General features: G+C 41.1%; 1 protein-coding gene across 1 annotated transcript in view; it reads right to left on the reverse strand.

The window, feature by feature from the left end:
• Nucleotides 1-4,652: 4,652 nt before the first annotated feature.
• The window catches only part of LOC128457419 (GDNF family receptor alpha-4), a 28,214-nt gene continuing 18,094 nt past the window's right edge, over nucleotides 4,653-14,772 (reverse strand). Inside the window, exons 8-11 of the mRNA XM_053442098.1 lie at nucleotides 12,973-13,082; nucleotides 12,312-12,446; nucleotides 10,414-10,550; nucleotides 4,653-7,537 (exon numbers count right to left, since the gene is read on the reverse strand). Of these exons, the coding sequence (XP_053298073.1) occupies nucleotides 7,337-7,537; nucleotides 10,414-10,550; nucleotides 12,312-12,446; nucleotides 12,973-13,082 (583 nt within the window). The 3' untranslated portion in view covers nucleotides 4,653-7,336. The remainder of the gene's footprint in view (nucleotides 7,538-10,413; nucleotides 10,551-12,311; nucleotides 12,447-12,972; nucleotides 13,083-14,772) is intronic.

Raw genomic sequence — 14,772 nt, forward strand, 5'->3', positions numbered from 1 at the left:
CCACAGTTCACTTTTGCCCTGGGACCTCCTGGCAGTTTGAGCATCCCTGCAAATAACCTGAGGGGACAAGAAAAACATCACATTGGTGCATTTTAAATAGAAAGTGGAGATAAGAAAGAGTCAGAAGCAAAACAAGTGTTAATGAGCAAAACAAAAAGATGACTGATGAGCGGTTTCTGTATTTTTAAGCAAACAAATCCACTGGTTTCCTTTTGATATGATGCTTTTTGTCTTTTACGATAACAAACTGAGTATCTCTATGTTTCTCGTTATTGTATAAAGCAAATGATTCATCAGTCCATCAGGAAAATAATCATTTCTGGAAATAGCCATCAATCGAGGCCCAATAGCAACTATTCTGTTTTTTAATCATGAGAAAATGGAGAATGATGAAACATTTGGGGGGATTCAGTAATTATAATTTCTCTTTGTGTTAGTGTGTTGATCAGTGAAATCCTGTACTTTTGTGTTTTATGATAACAGCCTGCAGACACTTGACCCTCGGTGGCACATTGTTGTCCACCCCTGCTTTACTACTACCATCATGACGTCCCAAGTTTCTTTTTGAATCTGTTGATGCCTCTTAAATAAACTTTATCCTCTAGCATATCCTCCATCGTAGTTGAAAGATAGTGAAACTTTTTTATTCTTTTTTTTTGGATAGAATCAACAGAATAAGAGAATCTATCATGCGCCACAGCCTCACCAGCCCCCATACTGAGTCATCACACATCTGTCTCGTCCTACTTGATCAATTCTCTCCTGTCTCCCCCGGTGATTTGATTGATACTGTTTCCCACACTCGTTCCTCCATGTGTCCCCTTTGACATTGGGCCTCCCAAATTACTTAAAGAAGCCATTAGCATTATTGGACCATCTCTGCTTGCAATTAACAACCCATCTTTCTCACCAGCCTCTTTAATCCTTTAAATGGTTTAACTCCTTCAAAAGAATCTGCACCTTTATCCTATGGTGAAATTCAAGACTATCTCAAATCTACTTTTTACATATACAAGATTTTAGAAAAATCTGCCAGCAGCTACAATCAATCAAATTGTTTCTGTCCAGCTTACATTCACAACTCACTATTTGTCTCATAGGGCTTACCAATTGGCCACATCCTCTGCCCATAACTCTCCACAACTTCTGTCAATGGTTGAAGAAAATAATCTGGGCTGTATGATGAATATCAATTGGACTCTGGGCAGAAACACAGCCCGAAGGCAGCTCTCCTCAGGATCTCAAATGGCATTATCAGGCGGTAAGATCAGGGTTGAATTGCCATGATAGCCTTTTTAGATTTGTCTGTGACCTTTGAGACTTGATCACACTTTTCCATTGATAAGCTATAATAATAGGATGGGATACCTGAGGAAGATTGATTCTATCTGCAAATGTTTGTTTGTTTTCCCAGCTGATTAAAAGGCTTCACCCTGTGCTCGTTAGACTTGTGGGGTTCCCCAGGGGTCAGTTGTTGCACCTATTTTATTTTTAAGGGCAATAACAATTTGGTTGTGTTTTATCATTTCGATGCAGGCGTTACACACCACTACTTACATGATTTTCCGTTGAATCAAAGGGAAACAATGGATATGTTTTCATCCAAGATAAGACCTTTACTAACATCCATCAACACTTCAGCTCTTTCGCTGCTAAAGCCTACCAGCGGAAATTTGATAATAACAACCAATCATTCCTTCCTGCTATTTTCACCTAAGAAATATTGCAAAAGGAAATTACAGCATTTGTAAAAGGGTATCTAACATCACTTTAACTACTGCAATGCTCCCAATTCTTGCCTGAGCCAATACGCCATTATCTGTTTACAGTTCCTCCAAAACTCAGAACGATTACTAACAACTGACTTTGATCTCATTTGTTAGTAATCTCCTATCACCCCATTTCTGATGTCTAGGATGCGATTCACGATCCTCTTCCTGTGAGGCCCTCAATAATGTGGCTCCAGAATGTATCAGTAAACTGCTTATGCCCTCTACCTATGCTACGTCCCCGAGGTCCTCTGAGTGAGATCACGTAGCTGTACAGAGCTAAAGACTGAAAACACCAGGGGACTGCTCATTGCCCTGTGCTCACGGCTGTGCGACAGTCTCCCCGTGGGAGTCAGTTCAGCAAACTCACTTGGGTTTTTAAAGTGATGTTGTGCTCTAGTTTTCTGGAAGCTATGTTGATGTGTAATATGTTTAGATTTTACTGTGCTATGTCTCATGATGTAATTTTCCTTTTTACTTATCTTTTGTTTTTTGCAAAGCTCGTTGTAACCTGTTTTTCCGTATAATACATTTGTATGTACTTTGTGATTTACTCTCTAACGAGGTTTAATCGAACTGATATGACACATTATATAAAAATATATATACATATGTAAAGCACCATTTTGGATGGGCAAGTGTTTGCATGGCATTGTGCACAAGTGAAAATCACCAGAAATTACACCACCCTGGGAATGTGCACCAAAGACAAAATTATGACAATGAGTTAATGTGTGTAAGTAAATAAAATCAATCTTGTGCTGATAAGAACACATTACATCAGTTTCCACCAAAACTTCTCTAGCTGCCTACAAAGTGTTTCTTTCTCACAGACAGAGGTGGAAGGTCAGTACTTTTACTCAAGTACAACTTTCAGATACTTCTACTTTACCTCGGTATTTCCATCTTACTCATTATTTTATTACGTCTACTCCACTCCATTTAATTTACCAGCATCTTTTTAGTCTGCACTTTCATATAAATTTGGTTCTCTTAAGATCCATGCTTTTGTTAACTTGGCAGATAATGTTGTTTATGTTTGCAGTCGACAGTGACATCTGTCAGTGAATCTGTGAGGAGACACGTTCTTGGGAAAACACAAGCAAAAAATATATCATCAGAAACTGTAGAGAAACTGGGACGATCTGATTAGACTGTGGAGTTTCTTGCTGCACAAATTATCATATTAATAAGAAAACCAAATTTTCTTCAGTGCCGTAAGATTCTGGGTTCATGCCTGAGTTCATATTAATACCGTGCGTGAAAAATGTGGAGGCAAGTGCTGTATGTTGACATAGGTTTATCTGCAAATGAATGCACTGATTTACTTAATTAATAACGCCATTAACATTAGTGCTAATCTTTATATATATACATGTTATGAGGACAGTGATGGGATATTAGGCAGCTCAAGTGTCTCCTGGGGCAGCACAGTGGCGCAGTTGTGATTACTGTCGCCTCACAGAAAGTACGTCCTTAGTTTGAACCCAAATAGAGCTGTAGTGTGTGTGGAGTTATGACCTCATATTTGCTGCTGTTACCACAAACCTCAAATTAAAAATGGTAATCAAGGAGTACTACTGCAGTTGCCCTTAGAAGTCCCATTTTTGCTGTCAAATTTGCAAATGAATGCCAGTGCCTTTACATTTATTTTTTTAATTTCAATGCATCTGTTTGTGTATGTTCATTTTAATACAGTTTGTCATTCACTTGGTGCACTTGTCTGCACAAAGTGTGTTTTTGTAAACAGAGAATCTATGACAACATCACAGCGTGAGACAACCAGAAGAAGTGTACTGCAGAGAGGAAACGTCGCTGGTGTGTCAACATCATAGCGTCTCATGGAGAACTAGCTGTGCTGTCTCACATCTGAATGCATCATCTGCAGAAAACCTGTCAAATGCTGCAACGCTGCCAAATAAGAGACATCAAGAGAATAAATATAGAGACTCTTCAGCCAGCAACGATACTGAATACATCAGTCACCACGTTTAATTATAACGGGGTGTCATCGTTAAAGAAAAGAATGTTCGGAGCCGCTGCCTGCGAGACGCACTGCAAGCATGGCTGAAATGTTGAAGTCTGGTTCGAGTTCTATGAACAGTGTCCAAATTTCAATCAGGGTATCGTCCATGCTGACTCTCCATCACAACATCACCAACCTATCCCAGGATTCATTGCACTTCAGGGACAAACCATGTCTTCGAAGAGGTAATGGCGCCGGTAAGCAACGGGATGTCCGACACTTGAGCATGACGCTTCAACTCAACCGAACAGCCAACAGCATGCATGTCCAAAATCCAAAGGGCTTTCAACTTTCTCAGTGTGTCCGACCTCAGCTCTGCTAGGTAAAGTATCGGAAAGTATTCAGTTGACTAAGCAGATTACGAAAGTATTATTTTAACTCTGTAATCGGTTGGCTGAATTTGGACAAAAAAACGAAGCCCGACAGAACTCATGTTGTACTTTTTATAATTAAAGCACAGGCTGATGCCAGTTTCTGTGTTTTTTTTTAAATGATTCACTGCAGCTTGTTCCTGTCCCAATGGTGTCATTTTAGATGTAGAAGCCCCAAGACCCTGTAATCACCTCCGTCAGTCAGAAGTAAGATACAAACACAAGAGGAGGCTCGGTTTAACCAAAAGTGCTACGAGCCAACGAAAAGCAGTGATTTATCATTTATTTCCAGATTCTGAGGTTTGTAATCAGTAAATTTTAAGTCTAAAGTAAAAAGCTGTATGTTTAGCGTTTACTCAAAAAAATTACTGTTCGAATGATATTTTTTTTTACAATGAAAATCTAGAAGAGTAAAAGGGTTCAAATGTTCAAACTTGAATCACAACAGACATTTGAAGTAAGTAATTTTTTTTCTGTTAGACGTGGACATTTCCAGTGTGAACTTTATTCTTCTTTTAACAAACCGGCACACTTTCTGCTATGTCACAAAATTACACAGTTATTACACATTGTGTTCAGCATTATTTGGCATGTTGGATACATCTTCAAAACAAGGTCAGTGTGGGAAACTTTACTGGACATTTTCTCTCAACTGGATTTTCAAGATACAACCAAAAACAGAAAGAAAAGTTTAGGGATATTCACACATTCATTTTCAGTGGTGTATGGAGAATATGCTTCTTTTTTTTCTTAACCCCATCAAAAACAAATTATACAAGGCATGTTTGATGTTACTTTACATAGTTTACAGATAGAAACAAAGGCCAGGTGTATGTAATGGATGTAGTAATCGAGACTTGCCCCTCGATGCTGTTGATTTGAATTGATTTCAATGGATTGAAATCGGCAGCCTCAGTGACACTGCACCACAGTGATGGCTGATGTTTTTGTAGCATCTTTATTTATCTTCTTTCGTCTGGCTATGCGTCATATATATGTGGGTACCAGTCAAATATGCGTCTATAGCATTGCAGGGTATTTTCTATACCTAAGCTGGCAGTCACACTTCAGAGCCTTGTTAAGTGGCCGTTTCGTCATCCACTTCTTAACCTCCTGCAGCTAAAGTCTCAGCACGAGAGTGGCCACAAAGCAGCATGGTGTCATTTTACCCTGAAGTGGGTAAGAGTCACTGGAAGTCTGGTAACCTCCACCAGCACACAATCCAGTCCAACTAAGAATAAGCTTGAGGAATAAGTGGAGGGTGGACTTGCGTTTGAAAATGCATGACTCCTGACTGCAGTGCCTTTCTGTCTTTTCAGTCCCCATCACAACGTCAGTATTTGTGTCAATTAAACATCACGTAAACAAGTCTGATCCAGTGGTGGGGGCATTAAAAGAAAAAAGGTCATTCTGCCTCTTTAAGTGTTTTTCAAACATCTCTGCCAAGGAGGATATGTTTTCAAATTTTTATATATTTAACTTTTCTTTAACATTGAAAGAAATTTGACAGAGAAATCTATTTATTTAGGAGACTCATTTAATTTAAAGTGTTTTATTTGGTGCAGATCTGAATAAAAACCTTATGAATTTAAATCTGGTTTTACATAAACATTGTTTTACATTAGGGGACGTTTGGGGCTTGGCTGAGGTTTGTTTAAAAACACTGACACTCAAACTGCTGCTCTGCTGAGCTCTTTTGTTTTTTTACAGTTAACAGAGGATTTTAATTGTGTGATGTGTTTTTTGGAAAATGGTCATAGCCGTTTGGAGATGGCAAGGCAAGCGGACTGCATCACCATCACTGTAAATACTACACACAACAACAGCTTTGAATAAAAATGAATAAAGGAAAGTTTCCTTACGCAGTTCTGGTTATTTCTTGCAAACTTATCTTCAAATTTGAAAAGTTTATCCATCTTAAAAAAAAGAAAAAACTTTACTACACTTTTCTTTACCTACATCCCTGCAGCTGCGCAATTTCACAAGAAAATGAGCCATAAGAGAGAAAATCATTAACATCAGCGAAAGATACTTCAGGCAGAGATAATGGCTCAATGTGCTGCTCAATGATCAGAGCAGCCAGCAGGCTTTACGGCCTCCTGTGTCCGTCCCTATCTCCACATCTCGCTCTCACAACATCCACAGCACTAGATGGGAAAGGAGCCCTAAAAACACAACTCCGAAGGATAAAAAAGTGAGCGGGTATGACAGCAGTAAATTGGCTATCTCCTCCCCTGAGCCTTACTCCAGACTTCCCCTGCGTGCTGAGCAATTTGAATTGTGCTGTAATTGCTTATGTTGCTTTTCTCCGCTCATCACTTCTACAATAGAATAGAATTTGATCTCAGTTCTTTTGCTCGTGGTTGGAAAGCTCAGCCATTTACCCCTGTAGGAATGATACTAAGTGGCGGGTTAACAAAAGAGTCAGAGTGGAGTGAGTGTTGCACTCTGCTTTTATGTGCACCAAGTTAAAGAACTAAAGGTTGGGACAGAGGAGGATCTCTCATATGCATAATGTGACAACGCATTCAACTTTTATTGAATGTTTTTGTTCTACGAAGCAGCTGCAAGTTTGGTGCAGTTTCTTATTAAGCTTGTTGTAAAGGGGATGATCTTGGTCAACCACAGTGTGAAGGAGGGAAAGAGCTGAAGGGGAAGCAGAGAAATGGATGGGACATGAGTCATGAAATAGAAATCAAAAGCCGTGCTCAGGTCCTCTTGCAGAGGAGTAGACGGGTTATGGGTTAGGGAGCACGTATAGTGGATTCTGGCCTTGGGCGATGTGCTTTTTGTTGAAAGAGGGGATGCACTTTGAGTGTGAAGCAGGCTCTAGATGGAGTATTTTGCCCAGACTGCACTTCTCAATTCACCCATGCACTCAACTATCTGCTCACATTGTTCCCTTCCTTTTCGTGGGCTTTGGGGCAAGGGCACAGTAGATGCTGCAGGACGACATGGTATCTTTCAACACTTGAGGAGGCAGTGGTAGGAGAAACAGAATGAAGTCAGGAGAATTCTTTTTTTAAGAGAAACTGAAAGAATGAGAAAAGTTAAGAGAGATCATTTCAATTTCTCCCTCACCAAGGTCCTCTACGGTTGATTCTGAGTGCTGTGATGGATTTGAAAGCGGTAGCGAGTGTAAAGTATGAGCGGAGGATGAGATGGAGGCATCAGTAGCCCCAACTATTCCAGTCCAGGATGAGTGTGGTCAGGAGCAGTAAGGGCAGCACAGGTGCTGCTCGACTGGATCCCCCTCGCTGGCTCCCTCTGGCCCTCGATTCAGTGTTAGAGTCCTTCTCAGAATAAGGCGGGATGACATTGAACTCCTCGCTCTCTTCCTCAACCTGCTCCTCTCCCTCGCTCTCCTCCATCTGTAGAAGCAGGGAAAGAGGGATTCTTACAATCATGGAGTCAACATCACAAGATGTCAACAGAAAGACAAAATACAGAAATACATATGAAAATATTTAGGTGAAAAAAAAACAAGGACAAAACCCCTGCAACAAAATACCAACTGTGCTCAGTCGTCTTATGGTCAATCATGACACAAATGCTGAAACAGTCCAGGCCCAAATATTCTAAGATAAAAAATAAATAAAAATGTAAGCATCTCCTCCACAGAAATTTAAACTTAAGTCCTTAAGTTAGACTTAAAAGAGTGTGTGTGTGAAGTTTGCTGCTGACAGAATTACTGATGCAGTATAAAAACATATCCAGTGTGTATCAGGACACAAGGAGACACGGGACACACTGGCCTGTTCCATCTGATCCGCTCCCTCCACAGCGGAGGGTCACTCCCTCTGAAGTTAAATTAGCAGCTGCAGATATCAAAGCTGTGGGGGGGGGGGGGGGGAGCCTGTACTGTGTATAAACAGGTCAATGCCCTCCCTGACCTCCACTGTAAACTGCAAACAGCTGGCAGCCTTGGATACTGATACTTTTCTCCCAGCTGTTGTGTTACATGTTATCTGGCACATGTGAAAACAGTGAGCATGTGTAATAACATATATGTATGTACCTTTTGTAGTTTCTTTTTTATTGATGCAGGCTCATGCTGTACGCAATAAGCACATTAAACAACTCTTTTGTGACATAGAAACTCAACATCACCCTGAAGTCTAAACTCTTGATGGCCGCTATGGAACATGACCGGTGTCAAGAGGCTAAATGTATAACACCACATTTTCAACTGTAAAAAATATATCATGAAAAGCAAAGACTTTTAGCCATCTTCCTCCAAAACATGACATTTTATCGCTTATGACAAATACTGATAGTAATAATAAGGGTCCCTTTCAATTAACTCGGGTCAATTCCTTGAGAAATGCATCCAGTGTGAAGTTAGAATTAAAAAAGTAAATATGTAAAATCATAAAAGAACTGGTCGACTGACTGTTAACAAACATGATGCTCAATGAGCTGACTGTCGCTGCAGTGCTGCCCAGATGTTGGCTAAACTCATTTTCAACTTAGAATTCAGAGTGAGTCCCTCGGCACTCTTGTGTGAATACTGTTTTTCAGCCTGATGCAGTTGAGGCTGTGGCTCAGCAGATAGAGCAGGTCGTCTCCTAGCCAGCACAGAAGGGCTTGGATCGCTGGCTCCTCCAGTTCGCATGTTGACGTGCCCTCTGGCAAAACGCTGAACCCTAAAGCTTGACCCTGATGGTCACACTGTGATAGAGGATGTGCACTGTATAAATGTGTGTTTGAATGGCTGAACGTGACTGTATAGTCCTTTGAGAGGCCGTTAAGCCTATAAAGAGCTATATAAATACAGTCTATTTAACATATAAGTTGACAGTGGATCATGTCGTCATCATCTGCGTGGGCTGCGTCTACATCTCCTGGGTAGTGACTGGTCTGTAGACAGGTGTGGTCTGACCTAGGCCTGTTGCCAATTCTGCTGTTGTATTCCATAGTGTCTTTTGAATAAGGTACAGAGAAAAGAGTAGTCTTTCTCTTTGAATAGAGAAAATTACTGTTAATTTAGTTTCCACTGTAATGTCATTATGTTATTACTCCCAGTAAATTAACGTTCTTGTTGTTCGAACATTATATCATGGGAGGAAAAGACTCCTTCTTGTTCTTGGTCGATTGTGTAATGCTGTCTCAACTTCCTGCAATTGCAATTTCTGCAACAAAAAAAAAAATTCACACTGTAAATGAACCAAGCCACTGTTGGTTTGATCCTCCTCTTTTAGTTTGACTATAGTTTGCCAACTGGTTCGGACCATGGCCTGAGGCCCCCATCACACATTATTTTGGTTCAGACTAAACTTAAAAGTCCGAAGGTCTGAAAGTGCCCAAAAGCTACTAGTGTATATATTGGAAATACTAAAGGTTTAAGATCATTTACTGAAGATTCCTTCTATCTCCGGTATGTTTACTCACTGTAAATGGGAAAGAGGATGTTCTCATCCTACTTCAGTAAACTCTCATTCCCCATATTCCTCCTACTATAACTGAGGCCCCTCTCAAACACAGGAAGGAAGGATGGTTCGAGGGTGAACAGGCTTGAAAGAGGCTCAGCCTTTACCTCAGACCTTGGCTTAGGCCTTCATTTTCATTTTCTAAAGTCTATTCAAATCGGCCTTGACACATCACTGGCATCAAAACTAGAGCAGAGCACTTGTTCTTTCCCCCCCCCCCCCCTCTGTTTCCTCCATTTCCACTACATGTTTCGTAGATGGACATATTTCTAAGCTTTGTTGAAATAAGATAAAAAAACCGGCACATGAAAGTTTCTTTAATCACATGAGACATTTATTGCTGACATAGTCTAAAAAGTGCTACATAATAGGAAACCCAAATGCCCCATCCTTAAATGAACTCTATATGTGTTTCCATTATATGGCCCAGCAGCGGCAGGGACTCAGTGCTTTAAGGGATCGTGGGATGGGACAGGAGGAAGAGGAAATGTGGAATGAAGACGGATTAAAATGCTGAAAAAATTGTATATGGAGCAGATGGGTGTGCATACATGAATATTAACAGTAAGGGTATAGTCTAATGCTGGAAACACCTACGGCTAATCCTGAGCCACAGCGAGAGGTGGGGGGGGGGGGGGGGGGGGGGGTGTAATCGGAGGTTATACAGGAAGCTGCTCTGCCCCAGTCACCTCTATAGTCCCTGCGATTCTTAGGTGTAACCATCGTTTACACGACCGACCACTTCTTTAATTCAGCGCGTAGCAAGGTACCAACACCAGCACGTGGAGAGACCGTCAGGAGGTGCAGGGAGAACTTACACTGGTGAATCCTGGGAGAGTGTTGACGCTGACATGGACCCTCTCCTGGTAGACACGCGGGGAGGGCTGAGAAGCTGGCACAGGAGTGTTCTGCACAGCGGGAGGCGCCGAGATTCCCATCGAGCTGATGGCGTTGCCTGAAACAGAAACAGCGGGGGTCATCTTCAATAGGATCACACCGTTATTCATCTTTTGAGCATTGCCAAAATATTATCTGCGACTTTTATACGCATTTGGCACAAGGTCAAAACTTGTATGTGTCCAACACTTTGTTTTCTGACACATACAACACCAATGACGTTTCAAACAGCCCTGATTCCACTTTCTGTATTTTCAATATATACCATAGATGCTGTCTTGTCTTGCAGCTAAAGCTCCCCAAAAAGTGAGGCCACCATGTCTTGATGGCCCCCTGGTGGCTTGCAGCAGTATAGGCCATAAACGAAGCCTTCTCCAGGTTAGTGGGTTGGACATGGACCAAAATAAAATGCCAAATAAATTGTTCTCAAATAATGTTTCTGTCATTTTAGCTAGCTCTTATCACGCTTATGTTTTTAGTGCAAGAGTGTTGAATTCAAAGTGTCACCCATTGATTTGTTCACACACAATGTGGAACCAATCAGGCCTGAACCTGTTGTAGGTTTACACATTAAATACTGTTACATAACAGCTGTTAATTCAAGTACTTTTAACAATACTTCCCAGGTTGTATCTTTTAGTGCATTATCCAACCCTCTGGGTTTGGCAACAATTCAACAAGAGATCACTTTCTATTTATCAGATTTGGTGACAGGATTCGTTGACTCCACAGAACTTGGAAATCACATTAACATTTGGCAGGAAGCCACGCAGCGGGGAGACTGTCCCTTGCCATTAATTTATTTATAAGAAAACATTATGGTTCAATGGTTCGCCCTCTCAATAATCAATTATTACCCACCTCATTTGAATTCTGCACTAATGCACATTATAAAATGCTCAGATAGAGCAGCGTCTCCAGATCAATTAAGTCTGTGCTCACATATGACAGATAAAAGGTAACATTTCCCTCCACCATTATCTCAACACAGGAGTCAATGAGATTTTTGACTAAAGAATCTTAATGTATAAACAATACAAAGATACAAAGACACTCCTCAAATGCACTCATCCAATTATCCAGTGAGAAACATAGCAAAACATTAAAACAGAGCAGGGCACACAGGCAGGAAGAATAAGAGGGTCGTCACAGGTGTGATTAACAAGCGTTGCCACAATGGCAGCTGAGTATTTCAAACTTGGCCACAGTCTGGAAGAAATCTCGGAGGTAGATGACATCAGCTTAAGTACGTGTTATATAACATTTTCAAATATGCTTGATGTTACATCATCAGCATCTGATGTCAGCACCAAGCACAAGCTGTCACATTTGTAGTAAACATTACAATCCATCATGTACACTGCCTTTCTTACACGGCAGGGTTTAGATACACTTTGCTGCTGATTGGGTAACGACAGACAACGTACCTCAGAGCCCGTTGCACACTGACACTGGCACATTACATTTTGCGGTTGAACGTGCCCCAGGTTTGTCGGAGGACATCTGTGGGTTAACAACGTCATCACCTCATCAAATTTTATATTTTGGAATAATTTCCCGGCAGACTAAAGAGAAAAGGGTGAAAAAGCTTCACATCTGTGACCATTCTGTTTGCTGTGGTTGAAACATCCAGGAGGTTAAGGATCTTTTCGCTTGAAACACTCCTTGTCCACATGGACATTTACAGCATCTCCACTACAAGCTGCTCATATTTCCTGCAGGAAACTCTCAGAGCCTCAACTCCCTTTGAGCTGGAACGGTTAGCCCTCATCACCGTGACTCAGCAGGGACAGTGGTGACCTCATGAAGTTTCACTCACGCAGACATAGGTTGTTACTGAACATATGCAGGATGCGCTGACAGCCCTGCCATTCGTTCCCACTGCCGTCACACGTGCACCACTGGGACACTTCCGTGCTGCTGTTGCTCACGTAGTTGGGAGTCATGATGGTTCCTGGTTAAAGAAAGAAGACAAAAGCCATATTACAGGTGCAACTCTAAAAACCTTTCAAAGCAATATTTCCCCTCAGGAGGAGGATTTTCATTTTCAGCCCACATCCTGGTGGAAGGTATAAAAAGCAGTCTGCTAACAATATTAGTTTCCCTGGGGATCTGCTGTCACCAATTTGCCAGCTTTCTATACTGATAATTGCACAAAATTACTTTTTATACAGTATCGGAAACAAAAGGAAATCATATCACCTGGATCATAATTCCATTACATCATGGTCTGCTGGATATGCGATTTTTATATCAAGTTTTTTAAAGTGATGCTGACTGGATTCCCAGAGCAGCAGCTTTTGCCAGTCGAGCATTTATGAACCCAACAAAATGAAAATGATATAAGCCAAATATCAGTTAGACTCCAACGTTTTTTTCCCCAGTAATGAGTCCTTTGTGTAGCTCTCAGTCTGTTTTTCCCTGAACTGTTCCCTCTTCCATTCTCTTCTTTCTCTTTATTTTTGCTTTCTCCATCTCACCTATGAGTCCAGCGTAGGCCTTCAAGCACATGGCTCTGCTCTCTCGCATACAGCCAGAGGCAGACTGAGTGGAGGGCTGGCAGTTGTGTTGGAAATCAGCAAACCGTGATCTGCAACACACACACACACACACACACATACACACACACACACACACACACACACAGAGAGGAGAAAACTGTTTTTTTCATATGTCAGCACAGAGAAACAGTGCATTTTAGAGTGTTTTGACAATTTCATTTTGGGATTTGGTGTCGAGCTAAAACAAAACAACACACTCCACAGTGCAAGAGTGCAAAATGCAAGACAGAGAAAAAAAATGGCTGATGGGCGCTCGCATTAAAACCATGTGTTGTTTTATTAAAACATCCGCAAGACTTCGGTTTATTTTCCAGCCTGCCAACGTCATCCAACTAATCAAAAACGTTCCGCTCCATGGGGTCAAACACTTAAAAGTCTAATAATATTATTACATTACACTAGTCATAGAGTAATTCTAAGAGAATTAAAATCTATATATTTTAAAAGTAGATGAACATTACGTGAACATTAAGCTCTCTTTTAATGATCTGGAGACGAAAAACCTTATATAAAAATACTCAAAATAAAATATAAGTTCTAACACTCACCAACTTCTGTAGAAAGTAGCACATGCAAGTCAGTCCAATAATAACAACATCTAACATCACTTCAAAAAAGTGTGAATAAAAAGAAACAACCGAAGAAACAACTTTAACGATGTTAGCCGAGTCTGTGATGTTTTGCCGCCGCTTGTTAACCACAGAGACGTCACACTAATTTAATCCAGCTCGTAGCTGGTGACTAAAGCCTCAGCAGTCTGTATCGCTCTGGATCTCTCTGGATTGCTCTGTATCTCTCTGGATTGCTCTGTATCACTCTGGATTGCTCTGGATTGCTCTAGATAGCTCTTGAGCGCTCTGGACTGCTGGACACGAGCCACAGATAATTCTGCAACCTGAGCTCATCTTTTAGACTTACAATTAAAACTCAAAACCTGTAGCATGTACAGTAGTGTGGCTGGCTGCAGTAACATGCAGGTACAATATACACGATAAACTACTGGGCGGCTATGGCACAGGGGGCACAGCGGATGGTCCACTATCATTCCCGGTCTCCCTCATTTCACTCGCCGGAAAATACTAAGGCCCCAGAATGCAAATTTGCAGGCAGTGTATGAATGAATGAACTATAAAATGTAAGACTGCATACTATGTGTATACTATGTCGTACTGTGTTCTAGGTTTTGAGTACTTATTATGCGTACTTATATGTCCTGTCTACTTGGCATTTCAATCCCATCCATGTCCTGTACTTGGGGCAGAATTGACAATAAATTTGGCTTTGACTTTGAAAATTGCTCTATTAATACAAAGCATTTACTACACACCCACACAGACCACGTCCTTAAACTGGGATGCTAACTTAATTACTTTGAACTGGAGCACAGATAGGATTATGTTATTGTGTGTAATGACAAATTATGATTTCAAAAAGCAGTGGGGACGACATCGTAAAATCGAAAAAACATGGAATCTCCAGTGTTAATTAGACCTCTGACGCCTGAAGCTCACGATTCAGCTTAAAAAGAAGCTCAAACCATAAGAAAACACATTTGAATCACAAAGACAAGGCAGCCAACCACCTGAAGGAAAGAGAGCACCGCACACGTTGAGCTGAAACTGAAGACGCCCCAGTGACTGTAAGAAGGTGACGAGTGTTTCTGTGCTGTTCCCACACTCGGCAGAACACGTGTTAACCATACGTGTGGAACAGAAGAAG

The sequence above is a fragment of the Pleuronectes platessa genome, chromosome 15, assembly GCF_947347685.1.
Source record: "Pleuronectes platessa chromosome 15, fPlePla1.1, whole genome shotgun sequence".
NCBI lineage: Eukaryota > Metazoa > Chordata > Actinopteri > Pleuronectiformes > Pleuronectidae > Pleuronectes > Pleuronectes platessa.